This window comes from Cebidichthys violaceus, unplaced genomic scaffold (genome assembly GCF_023349555.1).
Source record: "Cebidichthys violaceus isolate CVI_PGR_0920_01 unplaced genomic scaffold, fCebVio1.0.p SCAF_5, whole genome shotgun sequence".
Taxonomy (NCBI): Eukaryota; Metazoa; Chordata; class Actinopteri; order Perciformes; family Stichaeidae; genus Cebidichthys; species Cebidichthys violaceus.
In genome coordinates, this window is record NW_027176705.1 from 11,305,908 (window position 1) to 11,325,533 (window position 19,626).

Genomic DNA, 19,626 nt, shown 5'->3' on the forward strand with positions numbered 1-19,626 from the left:
GTAAAAGCTGAGCCAGATTCAGCGTTTCTGTGCCAGAGCCCAGAGCGACCTCAATGAGGAGGCTGTAGTTCATGACACGGCGTTGTTGTCGGTTTGAACACGGCATTCAAGTTCAAGAGCTTGGGGAGTAAAAACCCAGTAGATCCCATGTGCCTGCCAGGAGTCAAACTCCTGGAGTAAGATCGTAAACAAACCTAGATTAAAATGTATGGAACAAAAAGCCATGCACCCAAAAATGTATATAACACCTCCATGTGTGCAGGATGTCTCGGACGGTAAAGCCGTCTGGTCCAGGGCTGGCCTGGGCACAGATTCAACTAAAATCTCTGGCACTGAGATCACCTCTGTCCTCTCGCATATCTTTGATAATACTAATTCCAAACAGCTTGTTGCAAACCAAACGTTGTGCTGATATCGGTTGAGGGAAATACAGGTGTAAGAAAAGGGAAACAAAAACAGAGAGACAGATGTGGTTACTTATTTTACCTGAATAAACAGCTGCTTGAATGTTTTTTGATGTCACATGAAGCCCTCGTTAGGCTCTGACTGTACTCTCTGTGCGTCATAAGGTCAATGGTCCTTTTAATAATTACTTGTGTTAACACTGGGTGAGCCTGGGATGTTTATGAACCTGCAGATCAGCAAATCAATGTCAGCAGAAAGGACTTTGTGAAGTACTATTCCGAGTATTTACACTTGGGCTCTCTGCCACCACTCTCCAAAGGTCATACATGCCTATATTCTTGCCAATCTCTTGTGATAGCTATGAATTGCTGCGTTCCAGGTCAACAAAAAAAAATAATCTAAGCTCCGATAAAATGTAACCTGCATGCGTAGCCTGCAGTGCAGACTGCCTGCAACTATTTATAGGGGCATGATTTACTGAATGGTTTCCAGTAAATGTGGGGCCAAAGTCATGCATGGATTAAATCCCTTTATGTGGAATATGTTTGTCTAAAATTGTCATCCTAAAAGTTTTTTTCATTTCACTTGATTTGAGGCCAGTCTGCCGTCACCAACTTGAATTAAACTTGTGTAGTTTATTGCTTGAATCTCTTTTAACAAGCTGAACTCTGTTTATATAATACATATTTTAAACATGTGTTTACAGTGTGTAGAATGCATTGTCTGACAAGTCTCATGAACAGTTGAGACCGATACTACATTTCTGATTTCCTAGATAGCGCACAGTGGCATTAGATTATAAAGGAAAAGATGCATGTTGTCGGTCAGTTTCAAATACAATTTCATCTGTTTTTCTTTTTATGGTTTTGTAGGCTGTATTTTGCCAGCATTGGTAGCTGCCGACTTAGTTTGGGTGTTGAATACAATCAGAAAGTTATCGGCCGTTTGAGCATGAAACAAACCACTGTGGGGAAAAGTTCATCATTGATGTATTAGGGTTGACTTTACTCAGATTGTGGCATTGGCATTGACTCATACTTTGTCTGTGTGAGTCAACGCTGACAGTTGAACTGAGATATGTGTCTCTTGTTAAGCTACAAATGAGTTGTCATATCTCTACACCAAAAGAACCTCTTTACATTCAGTTCTCCTAAATCTCAAAGGTGTAGTAGCGACTAGTCTCTTTGTTTTTTGTTGACTGGGTCATACGCTCAACAATCAGTATCTTAATAACTAACATTTCATTTCATAGCAATAAACTAAAAAGGGGGGGCGGGGTGACACTATTATTCCTATTGTATTGCTCTTTGTTAAAACAAAGATAGGGAGTAAAGTTTAATTTATTGAAATAATCAGAATGACATTTTCTGAAAATTTTACATTTATAACAAAATAGAATCTTAAGAATTGATCAAATTTGAATAATTTCCCAAATGCAACGTACACTTTTTTATTAGAAATCAAAACACATCTCAATAATATAGAAACGGGTACATCTTAAATTCCATTTTCAGTTGAAGGCAAAGCTAAAGTTGCATTATTTACTTAAAATAATGAATCTGTTGTTAACTTTTCAAATAGATTATGTCCTACTGAACTCTATTTTCACTTGTTTGCGTTTTAAATTTTCTATGCCACTTTTTGTGGCTTCTCAACATGAAGCATGGCACCAATCAGCTGCTGCCCCATTTCCTTAGCAAAAGCTCCATCATGACCTCTTTGGTTTTCCTCCCACTGCTGTACATGTATGAGGCTCTGCGATCTCTGCCGTAAGTGTTTTGAAGACTGTGATATATAGTTGCACAAGTAGAGAAGAGTCATTCTTCGCCTGGCTGTGCGTCTGTAAACTCATTGGCTATAAGAGCTGCCAGACGTCCATGTCCGTCCAGGATGGGCTCAAGAATCCTTCTAGTCATCATCTGCGTTGATAACCATCTTGCAGCACATGATGTCTCAAACTTTTGTTGTGGCATTTTTGTTTTGTTTCCTACAACAAAGCTTCCCTTGTCAACAGCTACCACAGGAGGTGCTGACAATCTCATTGCTCAATCTTGTTGCTTGTTCCACATGATGATCTTTCAAAGCATTTTCTGCAACACAATGCACTGCAAGTGAACACAATGGGTTAAGTAGCATGAATAGATGAGGATAACTGGCTCATTTCTTGTGCGTCACACTGACAGAATATGTGGGGAAATGCAGATATTCTCTAGCTCTGATGTACCGCCAGTGCAAAACTGTCCTGAGGACTTACAGTGAATACACTATCTCACTCGGTTAGGTCTTAAATACACATAGATGCAAATCCATGTCAAGTGATATTTTCTCCATTATATAATAATCTTTGGTCAACTGATATAGCTCTTACGAATCCAGTCATCTATCTTTATTCTTGTCCTTCTTGCATCTCTTTCTGGTGGATGCTAAAGTTATCCCAGGTCAAATGAGAGATGCAGTAAATCTGACAATGTGGAAGATCCGCTGGGACCCTTTAATATCTCCTGAGGCTTTCTCTTGAAACGAGGACACACCTGCAGCCTCAGAGCGGCCTGAGGGAATGTCTAGTCTTGCCTTCCCTTCCTGAGCCTCCAAGTGTTTTTCTCTGTAGCCTCCTCAACTCATCCAATCCAGTCCAGCGGTTGCAGCCTCTGTGCCTTTTCTTCATCCTTAATGGGTCTCCACCATGATGGACACCAACCATGAGGACCATACTGTATGTCTGATGAAACCACGTCACTTCCATGTCCCTTCGACTGGTCCAATCTTGTGGTCTTGACAAAATGGCAATATTGTAAAAGAGCGCTATCTAACTTGGTTGAGCACAAAGCATTTTTCCTGCTACTTCCTAAACGGCTCGTGGTGCACACTTGCAATTCTTCCACTCACTTTTTCTGTCAGCCTCGTTCTGGTCCATCTGCTTTTTTTCTGGGGACACAGCTGGCTGACATATTCAAAACAACCAGGAAGCAGACTGCAACTGCTATCTTTTTTTTTATAGGTAAATTGGATAACCTCACGTTGAGAATTGAATACAAAATACTGAGAAACTACTACCTACATTTACACAGCACAGAAAACATTTACAAAGAATGTCCTTGACTAAAATTCCAACAGTTCATAAAATACTTCTTGGAATGTACTATCCCATACTGGTAATATCTTGAGTGGGTGAGTTAAATATGTCCCACACGAAACAGAGGTGTGTACAAACTTGTGACTACTTAAGTTGTGTTCACTTTCTCCTAGTTCATATGATAATGCATCTGTAATTCAATACGGAAAGTGGAAATAATTAATAACAACCATGGCTGTCTGGAGAGAGACTAAGGCCAGGGAGGTTTAGAAAAGTTGTTTCACTGTATCTTGTGTTGTGACAAAGATCAGGCTTATGACCTCGAGGTGGGTGTGTCTACTTTGTGGATGAAGGCCTGTCGATGTACAGTTTTTACAACTTACTGTATTACAAGATATCAATCTCGCATTAGTTGTTTATTTCACAGATTGGTGATAAGAATACCGTCCTCATATATTGTGACAAGGTGCTGGGATGTGAGAAGGAAACGAATGAGTTGTCTCCATTTTCTTGAAAAGCAGATCAGTAATGACACTAACTTGAGCAAAATATATAAAAAGAAAGTTAAGCTCATCTTTCCTCATAATTATTCTTGTTTCAACACTCTTTTCAGATGGGAACCTCTAAAATCTAAACTTTACAAAACAATACCTGGATCCAGAACATTTTGTTAGGTTACACCAGCGTCCCCTGTGTGCTGTGGCTGTGTTCCCTTTATTCACACAGGAACATGGTGCCAAGTAACCTAATGCCATGCAGACACTGATCGTTACCTGGTTACCTGTACTACATCATGCTTCAGATCAGCTTCTCTTATAGCAACACACAGAATATATCTTCCTCTGATTCACTGTATATTTTTAGGTGATAACTCCGTGGCGACATGCCCAAAAGATTCGCTGGCCGCTGTTGTTTGTTTACATATAAAGCAGAGGGTCTAGACAAGCAAGGCAGATGAGTCCCTGAAATACCCTAAATACAGTGTGACGTGACGTTTATTCCAAAGCCTATTTCATGCTCGTCATTAGCCTGGGTGTCTCCACACTGAGCACAGTCTGGCTTCTATAAATACCCGTAAAGCTTTGCACTGTGAACATTTTAAAGAATGCTACTTTGTGGGGTGAAATGGACATATTGTGTGCTTTGCGGTGTGCTTTCTGTTGCTCCACCCCCAAGGATTGAGAGACGAAATTGAAAATTGAAAGGCGGCTTCTCACTCTAATTAAAGCCAATTAAATGTTATTTTGTTATGGAAACTGCATTGTGATAATAATGAAAACTATTGAAATAGTAGTGGATTTTTTTGTTTGTGTGTTGAAGCTCTTCTTTGCTGTTCATTTCTGTCTGTTGTGACATTAAATTTCACCAAGCTATGTTTTACAACCAGAGAAACGAGACATGTATCCATTAAGGGGACAATTCAACCTAACATTAAAAAAACAAACATATTGTTCCTCTTACCTGTAGTGCTGTTTATCAATATAGATTTTTGGGGTGGGAGTATTCGCTCGAATATAATGGGACTCGGCCTTTGGAGCTCAAAGCTCAAAGTTTCTTCCCAGAGCTATAGTCACTGCATGAAACTGCTCTCAACAAGGTATGTGGATTATCTTGAGTAAAAAAAGTCATGATTTCTAGAGAGTATCATATGGTCCCATTATATTCGAGAGAAGGCAGACACCTCCCAATATTCCCAAAGCTAGGCAACTCACAACAAAACAATTTAGATTGATAAATAGCTCTACAGGTAAGAGGATAAATGTGTTGAACTGTCCCTTTGTTCATGCCAGACACAGTTCTTGTCATACTTAAGTGCTTCATTCTACCAATGACACCAATGGACGCTGGCTTTTGCAGGGCAGCCGCTGAACAACACCAGTCCAGTGAAGTGGTAGATGAGTGTGAAAGAGAGGGATGACATTTTGCACAAGCTCCTTTCCCTCGTCAAAGAATTTTCCATGGTCCTGCTAGGTTGCCCTGACAACACTGGTGACAGCCATAGGCGGACTGGCCATCTGGAGTACCAGGAGTTTTCCCATTGGCTCTGTTGACCTGTGGGCTGGTGGCGAGCCAAGCAGCACAGATGCAAAACGATTTTTACAAGTCTTTGGTCCTGTAGATTGTTTGGCTGGTTAGACTGAAAGGGAAGTACTTTATTTCTTCAAATCTTTCACTGGCAACCACTTAGTTACTTCATACTTTTGTCATCTACCAACTAACTCTGATTCAGTATATTCTTTGAACCATTCAGCAAAGAGTGACTGATTGCGTTCTGCATTTATTGTGACTTTGTAAAGCAACTGACCCCCAAAAAATGTGGAACAAAGGAGTAAAAATAAGGTGTTTTGTTACAGCAATTGTGGCAATGATATATTAATTTGAAAATATATCAGCATGACCTATTACAATGTTGCTATTATGCTATCCACTTTTATTTCAGTGCTGTATTTAGCGAAACAAAAGTTACCAAAGATCTGTCCACAGGGCTGCAGGATTTGAACAAATAATATTAATTAATACAAATTAATATATTACAAACCCTTCAGTTAAATGTATTATGTTGTTTTCAACCTTCAAGATTAAAATGAATTTAATTTAATTTGATCTTGAAAAATTCAACAAATTACAACTATGTAGAAATATATTCTAGCTGTGTCAACATGGCTTTTGCATTGACTCAAAGGATGAACAGAAAAGTCTTCATGGGTGTCTGTACTGAGACTCTGTAATAATTTTTTTTCTATTTCCCATTTGCTCAAGCCAAGAAAGTGGTTATAAATGTTTTTAAAATTGTATTAAGGTTAATGTCCGCAAACCAAGGCTACAGTTGCTTGTTGTTGAGGTTGAGCTCCACTGATGTCAACAATTAGCACGTTGGACACTGAGATTTTGGGCCAACATGCCCTCCATTTACCAGTGTTCATGCTTCCTGTCCTCGTTACAATGTTATTATTATTTTACCTTTGTCAAAGCCTTATTTCTACTTTAAAGACCACTTTAACCACTTCCATATAATTTAAGTTTAAACATTTTTTTTGTCCAACTTCCTCGTCTTTTGTATGGGCTTAATGTAAATTCACTGTTGCACTTGCTCGTGTTTATCATTATCTGTGAGGAAGATTAACGGGATTATGAAGAATATATATATATATATATATATATATATATATATATATATATATATATATATATATATATATATATATATATATATATATATATATATATATATATATATATATCTCATTGTTACCAAACATGATTATATATTTATTTATAGTGATAATTTTATTGGCAACAATAAGTCAGGAATGTGCAACCCAGGAAGGAAGAGTTTATAGAAATTATTTGTTCAACCTTTAATGCTTTCAACTGTTTAACAGAGGCTGTTGAATTTTATGCTACGTTAATATTTAACACAACGGCAAATTTGAAGATCTCTAGTATATTTTATAATAAACCTATAATGTATTTTCTTATATGGGTCAATCTTGTTGTGTAGGAAACATCGTTGTCGCTAGTCAGTCGGGGTCAAAAGTTCAGAGACTGTTTCTTTAATCCCTGTCTGCATCTCCTTCAGTCGCCTCTGCTGCTGGCCTACCGTCAGTTTACCTGCCAGAGCTTTGGCACTGTGCTGTACCATATATCCTGGCAGTTCAAGCTATGTCTGACCAACAGGACACACACACACACACACACACACACACACACACACACACACACACGCTCTGCGGTCCTCTCATCTGGTTATATATCTCTCTCTCTCTCTCTCTCTCTCTCTCTCTCTCTCTCTCTCTCTCTCTCTCTCTCTCTCTCTCTCTCTCTCTCTCTCTCTCTCTCTCTCGTCTTTTCTTCCCGTGCGTGTCTTGACGGCTAGAGACCAGTCCTCATTAGCGACGTGTGCATGTGCAGAGGGCTGCTGACGGTGTGTGCGTCGCCGCAGACTGACGTCAGCAGTGCCCTGCTTCTGTCCATACAAAAGCCTGCCTGCCTCATTGATACCTTTTCTCTGTCCCCCACACTCTTATTAGCGTGTTTTTATCAGTTCTAGCACCTCTCACACCACAGAGCCAAGCTAATATGACACGCAGGTGTAACAACTCGCCGTCTACTAGCTTGCGCAGGTTTATTGACTCCTGTTCGGAAATCTTTACGACTTGTGTTAATAACTGTGTGTGTGTGTGTGTGTGTGTGTGTGTGTGTGTGTGTGTGTGTGTGTGTGTGTGTGTGTGCGCAGTGTTATTTTGATGTATATATTTTCTCTGTGCGTTTGAGTGTGTATTTGATTGTGTGTGTTATTGTCTGTTTTCTCTGTGTACCGATACGGATGTTGGACTCAAAACAGCTGGAATGGATATCGTTGACAATGGGGCCAATTAAATTCTATTCAGACATGTTTGTATACTATACATTTTATACTGGAATTCTAATCTCTGTTAATTAAAAAATGTAATTTCTGTTCATTTTTAAAGATTTTTAAGGTATCGTTGTCGGGACTAAGAAAGCCGGATCGGTGAGACCCTAGTGCGTCTCTCCCTGTTTGCTTTGTATATTCATGCAGGTGTGCATTAATATCCCCTCTTTACTTGCACCACAACTAGTCTTCATGCACATGTATGTGTGCACGCACAGAGTTACGCAGAACGGCAGATACAATAGATATGAGCAATTATACGAGTCTAACAGGCTCTTTCTGTGCACGTGTGCTTAAAAGCCAGCCCCAAATAAATAGTAGTGAAATATATTGGTAGAGGAAAGATTTAAAAAGTAGCAGTCTGAGGTTGATGCAAGTATGTCCCCATATTCCCAGTGTAAATATGAAGTTATGATATTATATATGTATGTATGTATGTATGTATGTATGTATATATAATTATCAATTCCACAAAATCTGACTATTTACATTACTCATTTTAGATATCAGTTTTGGAATATAGCATGAGTTAATGTTGCAAGCAGAACTTGACTTAAGTAAATGTTGGAGCAAAATGACTACAAACAAACGAACAAAAATAACTATTGTTATTGTAATAGTTTTATCTATGTTATATACTGTTGAGTAGTTATGCGTTATGTTTTATAAGATGGTCTCATGACTCATTTGTATACAAATAAACTAGCTCCATTTAAAAGGGATATATTATACAAATTAATTTATCCCTTTTAAATGGAGCTAGTTGAGTGGAAAAGTGGTAGTAAAAGTAGTACAAAATGGAAATGCTTGAAGTGCTTGTACCTCGTTGTGCTGGATGTCTACAATGTTTGTTTCACAAATGCAGCTAAATGTTTAAAGAGCTTTCGTGTGTCTGCATGTGTGCAGGTGTCTCAAGTGTCAACTGTTGTGTGTCTCCGTCTCTGCGTCTGCCCTCATGTCATGTTTTCATAACATCGCCAAAGAAAATATCTCCTGTTCATTGAAAGATTTTAATCTCATCACTTGCAAAAGGCCCTCACTGTAAATACGTCGTTGCTTGGTGCACGCTGCGATGGTGATAATGGTGGCGGTGGTGGAGCCCCCATTCAGCCAGCTTTTCCTGTTTCTGTGCTGTGTGTGAGGCGGAGAAGACATTCATGTTAGTGTGCATTGTGCACAGAATGTGCAAAGGCACACTGTAAAGGTGCGGTGCAGACAGATTGTACACAAACTACGCTATATTGAGTGTGTCACAGTGTACTGCGTGCGTGATCGAGAGGGACAGTAGAAAATGGAACTAAACTTCTTTAGGTTGACTGAAATGAAGGCCCAAGCGTACATCGTGTTTAATTGTGTCTACGTTTCTTTTTGTAATCTCCGTCTATAGCTCTCTGTCCTTAACTCTCCATTTAATGGCATCCTCTCCTCGAGCATTTACCCATCTCCCTCTCCATTTCAGCCCTTCTCCGTAAACAAGCAGAAGGCCAACAACTCTGTCCTCCGGCCGTCTCCCGCCATCCCGTTGCCATGGTGTACGGAGCATTGTTTGCTGGCCTCTATGTCAGGTTGCCATGGCAGTGCTTATTTGCCATATTAAATGTTTGGAAGCATTGTACAGATGCTGATGACAAACACCCAACATCCCCCTTTGATCAATGAAACAGTTACTGATTGGAGGAGATGGGATGGGGCCACTGATCTGTTTATTAAGCGTAGTTATAGCTTACGTGCACCGTATGTGTCACATGCAGAACAGTGAAACATGTATAGGATAGGAATAGGATATAGGATAAATATTCCTAAAAAACCTTGCTGTGAAGACTAGTATATGTATGTATGTATATATATATAGATCTAGATATAGATCTATATATATAGATATATATAGAATATATTTGAAATTTCACCTCTAAAAATGAAATCCCTTAAATAAAGTGAATTTGTTTTACTAAATATCTTATTGAAGTTCTTGGCATTGCTGAATGAATGTGACCGAATGATTAATCCAGTGTATAACATTTTTAATGTTAATGATGAAAAAAAGGATACGTGAGTGTGTGTGTTTACATGTAAGGTTGAGGTTGTTGGTAATTGTGAGGCTTAATCGCTTGTGTCTCTCCCCCTTGTGGTGTGGGGTGAGACTGCACACTTGCTCTTAAAAAGAAATGTCTACTGCCTGGATTTTACATTGCAAACCGCCATAGTTCTTCCCATTAAAACACAAAAGTAGACATACAATTTGTGTCCTCTTGTCGACAGCTTCACCACAAACAGAAGACTTTATGTTTTCAATTGCTATGCTGTCCAAAGTGAATTCAGTGCGTTCACTTGAATGTGCATAGCTGACAAAATGAAATGCACACATTAGGGAAATCAGTGAATGTGCAAAAGTATAATTGGACTGTGTAACAAACCCAGTTAGGGCTATCATAACTAATCATTTCTGTTTCTATACTTGAGCCAGAGGATTAGATTATTTCAGGCCCTGCAATTTAGTGTTACACAACTTGCTGCAACTTCGACTGTACGCCGCTGTAACGTGCATGTGTGAGAGCTCCTGTTTGGTTACCAACAGATAGTGTGGAAATGCTGCCAACTGACGTAGTTTGAGCCAGATAAGATCTCATAGCTCCATTGTAGACGCACCGTGGTGGTTTCAGTGGTTTGCTTTTCTTCTTTTGCTGTCAGTGAAAGGCCTCAGTGTGCCGTGGCTAAGGCATTGTGCATTAGCATACCTGTAGTAGAAAGTGCATCGTGTGGTGCAGGAAATCCTTCATGTAAACTGTTACCACACTGTGTGTTTGGATAACGAGCAGAATAGACTAACAGAAGCTCTGGCGCTGACCTGCCAGTGCCCTCACTGAAAAGTCTAAGGACAGTGTGCTAATAGTGGAGGAGAGGTCAAAGCCTGTGCTCTCTCTCTGTGTGTAAATAAGTTTCATATTCTCTGTTATGCACAATAAACACAATATGCAGTTTACGTGTCTCTCTTGTGTCTTTCAGATGATCTTGTGGGACTGGGATCTGAAGCACTGGTACAAACCACAGTATCAGGTCAGTACTGTGTTTAAAAAGTTGTACTTAAAGGTACCTGTGTGTGGTTCATCAAAGTATCACACACAGATAATACAGGTCTGTTCAGAGAGAGTGGTCTCTGAGTAGACCACAAGTAGACGCTGTCTATCAGTCACCTTTAGTACACTCAGTTCTTTTGCTGACATCTTTGGCTCAGCAAAATACAGATTGTGCAAAAGCTGGCATACAATGACCTTGGAATTGTTGTCATGCCACATTTTTATCTTACTCATACATTCTTTGTCTTGTTTGAACTATTTGCGTAATCCAACAAAGAATTTAGCTCTCACAGACTAAAAATCATTATTTGTTCCCGTTAGGCCGAGCCAAGCCAGCCAGAATACTTTCCCACATTAAATGTGTCCTGAATAACGCGGGGATTACACCTGCTTGTGTTACAGCTCTCTCACAAATTATGAGATTTCACGTTAGATATTAGAATAGCACTACACTTTTCATATGAGCTTTAGATTCAGTGTATTTGTATTACTGTTGTTGTTCCTACCGCTACACGGCTAGCCCAAACATCTATTTAAGTTGGTGGCATGAATCAGTAGATTGTCATGCTGTCTGTTGTCAATATTATGGCGCACTCCAGCACGAGGCTACACAAGCCATGAGCCAAAATTTGGGATAAGACTACTTTTGAGTGTGTTGGACTGAAGTTGCCTCTCTGACGGTGCATTTGCTGCCCTGTTCCCTAATCTGTGTGATGTGTGTGTGTGTGCATTTGGCAGGGTGCAGTGAGCGGCAACGGCGTGGATCTTTCAGTCATCAACGAGGCCAGGAACCTGGTGTCGGACCTGCTGATGGATTCCTCTCTGTCGCCGCCCACCATCTCAGCCCTGCGCAGCATCTCAAGCCTCATGGGGACATTTTCGGGCTCATGCCGCCCAAGGGTCAACCCCTTCACCCCCTTCCCAGGTTTCTACCCCTGCGATGAGGTGGAGGACTCTGTGGAGAGGAGTGACAGAAAAACCATTAAGGTGGGTAAAAGCACTACCACTGCACCAACCGAGTATGGATGCTTAAAGAGATGAGTAATAGGCTATTCCCGTCAAAAAAGTAGTGAAAGAGTCCTAGTGTCCGAACTTAGGAACGAGCTCAGACACTAAAAGTTCCTTCAGAAACAGCAGTGTCTACTGTGAGAAAGGATTTTACAGCTGTGAAAAGTTATCAGAGCGACAGCATCCACAATGTAGATACCTGAATTACACCGTTGCATTGCGTTGTGGCAAAAATGTAGCCAGTTTAAACATATTGGCCATATGACCCTGTTCTTGTATGTTGTTGTTGATTTTTTTGCAGGAGCTCTATGCTGGTTTTATGGTTTTTGACGTTGTGCTATTGTCCTTCTGAATGTGGCTTGAGTTCAGAAATCATGTCATCATGTTGTTTATGTAACATGACCAGCATCTTCAGTTTGTGTAAAAAAACAACACATTTGTCTATACTGGAGACTTCCTTTCCCCATCAGGGTTTGAGCAGCAGAAACAGCCTCCCCACCCCTCAGCCCAGGCGGAGCTCCACCTCATCCTCGTGCTCAGCACTCTCTCCTCTCGACTCCGCCTCTTTACGCTGGGAACGCAACACTGGCAAGAGACCCCACCCTGAACTCAACTTGACCAGGTACCAACAAAAACAACACACTGTCTTCAGAATTGCGTGACTTTACTCCAGCTATGATCTTCCTCAGGTGGATCAGCAGCACCTGTGCACAGTGAAATCAAGGGTCATTTTTTGTTCGTGGTCAGCCTGAAAAAGATGTTATGAATAGGTCTCAGTGAGTTCTAAATAAACAAGAATTCATCTTCATTATAAAAATAGAAACCATACACTGGGTATTATACATCTGCATTGAGGACCAGGTGATAAATGTAGATCACATTTGATTTTGAGTAGAGAAGCCAGATTTGACAATTAGATGCCTATGCTGAGGTGTTACTTTTATTACCGGAGCAGAACATTGGTTCTATTTCATATATTTCATACAGTAAACTATCACGAAAAGCAAAGTCATTCTAACCTTTAGAAAGCATGCCACTCTGTTATAGTTGCCACTATTGTCCATACTGCAGTAAGTCCCTTTTTATCACAGTTGATTGGTGAGGAAGTAACTTTCATTTCTTGAACCGTGAACAAGAAACACCGCCTTTGTTTTGGTTTGAAGGCGTTTGTGTGAGACTGACAAGTGCAAAGTTAGCTGCCAGACCCACAAATCCTGCTTCATGGGACAGACCAGGCCCTGCTATCATCAGCTGAGAAACAAAGAACCCATAAATGCATGTACAATTTTAATTGTAAACTGTGCCTCTGAGCTTGTTTTATAGCAGTCCGTCACCCACGAACAAGAAATTGTGAGAAATTGTTTTGAAGTATTCTCTTTTATTGGGTTTCTGCTAACACCAAAATGTATCTTTTAACCCTGTGTGAGTTTCAATTTCACAGAGAAACCAAAAGGCTGTTAACGCGTCATAGCGATGTTTCTTGTCTTGAGTGAGAAACAGATCAACATTTTACACAATTAAGGAATGAGTTTAAGTCAATAATGGTACCTACTGTTCACATGCGTTGAGAGAAAGTCAGGCTCCTTTAGTGACTGTAAACAAATCTATTACACAATGTTCAATTCACTCAAACAATAAACTTGCTGTGGACACTAGGGTGTAGTGTGTATATTTCTCCACAGGATGGTAGTAGAGACTAGCTATGTTGTTGACCGAAGAGCTTCTTTGAGTTTAAGATGATCAAAACTAAACACCTGACAGCGAGACATTGAGTAATACATATCTTATTCTTTATCTTTGCTCAAAGTAAGCTTGGATTCAAAGGTGATTTTACTTTTTTCAAGCCAGAGTTGAATATGTGTGTTTTGTGCTCCAGCTCAGGCCTGTCTAATGGGCCCAATCCAAACCTACTCACCATTCCCAAGCAGAGGTCTTCCTCTGTTACCCTCACCTACCATGCCGGGTCCAGGAGAGCAGGTGAGACTTAACCCCAAAACTTGTCAGAGACATCACTTGTGGATTAATTGCTCATGTTTTGACTAAATCTCATGCCTCTCTTTTTTCCTGTTCTCCCTTCGTCATCTCCAGGCGCATCTCTCAGCCTGAGCCCAGTCACCTCACCAAGCCACAGTCTTCTCGGAGTAGGCACAGGTTCTTCGTCGTCCCTCGTCACTCGATCGCCCGTGGAGTTCCCAGACACGGCTGACTTCCTGACAAAGCCGAGTGTCAATCTGAACCTGCACAAGCCCTTGGGATACACCCTCAGCTCACCTGATTTTCAGCAGGCCCTCCGTAGCGCCCCCTTCCCTCTGTGCACCAGGTGAGACCTGCAGTACTGAAGCTGCATGTCACTGTGTATTTTATGTTAGTGGTTATAACTGCAATTGGTCATGTCTGTGATTGTCGTGTCCATTCTAGTTGTGGTCGTCAGATGCTCAAGGGAGGTTCCAGCGGTGAAACAGGGGAATCATATCAACCATTTACCAGTGAGGCTCAACGCAGGCGCTCAGGTACATACAATTACATTACATTTCATTACATTTTATGCACATTAACTAGTGTATTGGTGTGGCTGTGGGTAAGTGGAGATCAGGGCCGTTCTTCAATCAGAGGATCGCACGTCAATGTGTCCTTGAGCAAGACACATAACCCCAAAATTGCTCCCGTAGCTGTGCCTACGGTGTGATTTCTGAATTGTAAGTCGCTTTGGATAAAAGTGTCTGCTAAATGACTGTAATGTGATGAGTATGAAAGAGAAACACATCTGTAAGCAGTTTAGGGGCTTAACGCTGCCCTCTGCTGGACCCCAAACATTGTGCAAGTTGATGCACACATGAAAGAATGTATATTTTAATTTTGTAGCATTTAGTTTATTAGCTAGACTAACATGTTTAAAATAAACTTTGTTTTCTCAGTGGTTATCTACAATCACAATTGACCATTCAGCTTTACCTTCTGGTAGTTAGTATAGGGTTTAATTTATATATTTTTTATTTAGTTTACTACAGTGACATGTTTTGGGCAAGTTATTTTTCAAAATGAGACATTATCTTTACCAAAAGGCCATTTAAATACTTCTATATATGGCAAATCAATATAGAGAATACATTCTAAAACCAATTTCATTCTGTGACTGCAATGTATTCATTTAAAGTCAGTTTAAAATTCATGCACTTGAACGTAATAAGATAAAAAGAGAAAAGTTTACATGTCAGTGTGTGTGTGTGTGTGTGTGTGTGTGTGTGTGTGTGTGTGTGTGTGTGTCCATATACTCACGGCTTCCTGTGCTCTGTGGATGCAGCAGGTGAAGGGTTGGACTTCCCAGGAGAGCCTCTTATCAGGGAGGAGAGCGTGGAGGTGGACGTGTCTGGGGACGGGAGGCCAGATGATGCAGGGGAGGAGAAGGAGAAGACCTCCAGCACAGACCAGCAGACTCAGGAATCAAAGGTGTGCTTGGTGCGCTTGGCTCCGAGTTACAATACGATTGTTTACTGCAAAACAGCTGAAGAAACAATTACTCCATTTGTCATGTAGTTTGCACTATTCTATCAGCAATAAATGCATTTCACAGCTCTTACTTTTATCTGGGCTTAATGCTCTGAACATGCAAAAAAAAAAACTAAATCCCTATATGCTTAATCATTGTAATTATGTGTCAGTGGAAACAATACTTGTGCGAATTTCTACCATATTTTCTGATTGTGTCCAGGGTGAGCAGGAGTTCAGACTAGATCCTATGCTGGAGGATCATGAGGCTCTCATGGAGAGGATGAACACCTGGAACTTCCAGATCTTTGACCTGGTGGACAGAACAGGAGGGAAGAGCGGAAGGATACTCAGCTATGTTAGTACAACACGCACAAACCAGTCATCTCCTGTCGCTGTAGCAGTTTGTCTTTTAATTTGTCGGCCTGTCTACTCCGTTAAGAAAAGCAAACAGTTCTGGATATAATTATCATTGCAGCCTTTTGGACCTGCTGGCAGGACTTTTAGCATTTAGTCTGACTTTAATGTAAACATGCAACATATAAATAGTTAGATGTCAGTAAGTGCAAATGGTGTCCCTTTTTTTTTGTTGCTGGAAATTACATGTCTTCACAGATAATTAACTTCTTGTCCATGCATAATGGTGTGCACAAAGTAATTTTAATGTTCAATGTATTTTAATGTTCCACTGAACACCGTTGAGGGAGCTGGTTGTGTTCTGATTGGTGTTTCAGTAAAGCTGGCTTGTGTTTCCCCAGGTGACATACACCCTTTTCCAGGATACATGTCTGTTTGAAATTTTCAAGATCCCTGTGAGGGAGTTCATGACATACTTCTGTGCTCTGGAAAGTGGCTACAGGGACATTCCCTGTGAGTATTACACAGTGTAGTGTTTCAAGAAATTCAAAGACTCACCTTAGTTTTTTTAATGTAAGCCCAGGTTGTTCATGGTGTTGCTATTGTGTGGCCAGGCTAAGATGCAGTTTTAGTTATCTATAAATTATCTAACATTTCAAGTGAGTGCTGATGGTGCAATAGACTAATTTAAACTATTATGGTTCACAGATCATAACAGGGTCCATGCTACTGATGTGCTCCATGCTGTCTGGTACCTGACCACTCGACCAATCCCCGGGTTCCAGCAGATTCACAGTGAGCATGTGACAGGAAGTGACACAGGTGGGCTCATATACTCATAGACATAGCTGTTAGATCGTTTGTGGAGCACAGGTTACAATCCGGACACATGGCTGCACAACAATCATCTCAGGCTAAATGCATGGTTGCATTATGTAATCTCTCGATGTGTTGAACTGATGTTAGCCAGTGTTGCACATTTTGAGTTGACTGAAGGGTTTTCATCATTCAGTCTCTACTCACATTTTTGCACAAGAGCCTGCACACAGTAACTTTCCTGAATGGACTTCTCTGATATCATTAATAAAAAATTGCCAGTGGCTACACCAGAGTATTAAAACCTTTAAATGCGGCTGGCATGAAAACTACACTGTTGGTTAAAGACATTTTGGCGTACCAATGCTACTGAACATATTGTGGAAGAAGTCAGATTATTTGGTGGGAGAATGCACATTAGTTCAATGCAAAGTTAAACAGAACAATATAACATGTGACCCGAAACCAGATAAGTCTCTAGTTGTCACCTGTACAGCACACATACAGGTGTGCTATCGTTTTGATGTCTCGGGTTGAGCAAATTTCCCAAAATATTCTTACAAAGGAATGTCTGATTAGGTCACTAAATAAAAAGAAAAGGTGTCTTTTTAAAGTGTTCACACTTTTCATCCTTTCCTGCTGATAGCGCCTGTTTTGAAGTGAGTACACTACTACTTCATTAAGAGATTTTGGACCAAATATTATTTGGCTACCCTCTGATGTTAGAAATACAGTAAATCTGACTGATTTGGAATGTGGCTTTTAGAATTTCCTTCTTTTGTGGGATGTGGCTTTTAATCTGAAGATAGATTAGTTTAAAAAAGCAGAAATTCTCAGGCTCGTCTCTGCTGATGATAGTTTAGCTCCATTAAAAATGACCTGGGGCTTAAACGCTGACGTCTAACACTGACGCTAAACCTGTTTTTGCCACAACAATATTTCAGTGACAGTGTAGAACCTTCACCTTATTTTTCATCACTGCGACATCCATTGACATCCATCATGTTTGTTGTCATGTTCCAGATTCAGATAGTGGGATCTCTCCAGGCAGGATATCCTACGCCTCCTCCAAAAGCTCCTCGATTTCAGATGACAGCTATGGCTGCCTGACCTGGAACATACCTGCCCTGGAGCTCATGGCCCTCTATGTAGCAGCTGCAATGCACGATTATGACCATCCCGGTCGCACAAATGCCTTTCTAGTAGCCACTAATGCATCTCAGGTATCCTGCAGCATTTATTTAAGTTTTGTAGAATAAATTGACAAACTTATGAAGCTCACTGGGACACATAAACACACTTGTTTTTACAGAAACACAGGATCAGATGTTCAAAATATGGGTTTGTGCAAAATGACATTTAACCACAACTGTTGTGTTGAAAGATGTACAAAAGTATATACAAAGGTAACTGATGGCGTAGGCTGTCACCTTAGTCCCCTCTTTCAACTGGCCACCTTGATACTAAGCTGAACTACATGCGTTTTTACTTCTCAAAGTTGGTGGCCAATTTGCTGGCTATCCTTGTGAACACCGGAGCACAGTGCTTTCTTTAAACTGTTCTATTACACCCGTAGATTGCATACATGTGTATGTGCACTATTATTGCAGTTGTCCAAGCTTCACAAAGCAAAACACAATATTGTCAGTGGATATTAATGAAATGACAAACAGTTTGGATCCTGCATTTGCTGCAGTATCAGCATTTGTCTGTACTTTACTAAGTTCACCACTCCACGGTGAGGGACACTGCTTGCAACAGGTCTGCAACTTGACGTCTAACAGGAAGGCAAATATCCCTGGGACAAGACCTGTGTACAAATACAAAATTATCTCTCTGCAGTAGTGACAAAGTCTGTCTGAGTGGCTCCTGGTGGATACTGCACGTCTGTCTGAACAGAAAAAACTGCCACTCAACACAAATAGTCATGAATGATCAACCCATACATGCACTAAGCCACACAAAATGCACTGCCTGCATATCCTATTTTTATAAAAAAAAAATGTAATCGTCATAATTCTTGGTTTTTACATACCTCTTAATCACCTTGACTGCCTAACGGTGTATTTGCGGAACTAGGAACAATTCATTCAAAATAGTGTTGTCTTCTCATGTATTATGAGTATCCTACAGAAAACCTATGTTTGCAGTTTTACAGTTGTACAATATGTAACTTCCCAGTCAACATTTTCATTAGATGGCTTTTCCTTACATATTACACAACACAAAGCCAAGCTATACGTAGTATCATTTAATAGGAGCCTTTTATGGTGCAAAGTTTCGGCTCGATTTACGCAAATACAATACTTATCATTACTTGATGTCCAGAGATTAACACACAGTTTGATAAACAGTGCAAACTATATCTCAAGAGGAGATCATATATAAGATTACCTCCACTCCATACAGCCATTTGATCCCCATTGTGCCCCTTCACTGTGGATAGTCATTTAAACAAGGGGGGGAAAGGTTAACTGCATGCCCCTGTTTAAATATTGTAATTTCTCAACATGACCACTGATAACACTCACACTGTCTGGGTTTTGTAGAAGTCTCAGGAAAGCGGGTTAAAAGAAGTGAGAGGGAACCCTGAACCTATTGATTGCTAGTGATCCTATGTGGTATCTAATGTCCTCATAACTACTTTTAGCCTGTCTCTTACCTCAGCTATATTTGCGTTTGAGGCGATTACATTTCTACTTGCATAACCAAATACCCTCAAGTCCTGTTTATCTCATTTACTGAGTGCTTTCTATTTTTAAGCCTTATCACATTGTGTAACACATATGCAGACGTATTATGTAAGCAGATTTATTGCTGACATTTTAGAGGAAATTGGAGGAGTCTTCTTAGCGTTCAGTCTTTCCCCTTGCTCACCACTTGGCTTTTCCCTCCTGTGTGGTGAAGGCGGTGCTGTACAATGACAGGTCGGTGCTGGAGAACCACCACGCTGCGTCTGCCTGGAGCCTCTACCTGTCCCGGCCCGAGTTCAA

The 19,626-nt window shown here is 40.4% G+C and overlaps 1 protein-coding gene across 1 annotated transcript in view; it reads left to right on the forward strand.

Moving 5' to 3' along the window:
* pde3b (phosphodiesterase 3B) overlaps positions 1 to 19,626 on the forward strand; it is a 38,966-nt gene that overhangs the window by 16,582 nt on the left and 2,758 nt on the right. The window contains exons 2-13 of the mRNA XM_068730446.1: positions 10,896 to 10,946; positions 11,705 to 11,953; positions 12,445 to 12,596; positions 13,851 to 13,951; positions 14,063 to 14,294; positions 14,393 to 14,484; positions 15,276 to 15,421; positions 15,684 to 15,818; positions 16,219 to 16,330; positions 16,526 to 16,639; positions 17,657 to 17,856; positions 19,541 to 19,626. The exon at positions 19,541 to 19,626 is cut by the window's right edge and continues 118 nt beyond it. Of these exons, the coding sequence (XP_068586547.1) occupies positions 10,896 to 10,946; positions 11,705 to 11,953; positions 12,445 to 12,596; positions 13,851 to 13,951; positions 14,063 to 14,294; positions 14,393 to 14,484; positions 15,276 to 15,421; positions 15,684 to 15,818; positions 16,219 to 16,330; positions 16,526 to 16,639; positions 17,657 to 17,856; positions 19,541 to 19,626 (1,670 nt within the window). The remainder of the gene's footprint in view (positions 1 to 10,895; positions 10,947 to 11,704; positions 11,954 to 12,444; positions 12,597 to 13,850; positions 13,952 to 14,062; positions 14,295 to 14,392; positions 14,485 to 15,275; positions 15,422 to 15,683; positions 15,819 to 16,218; positions 16,331 to 16,525; positions 16,640 to 17,656; positions 17,857 to 19,540) is intronic.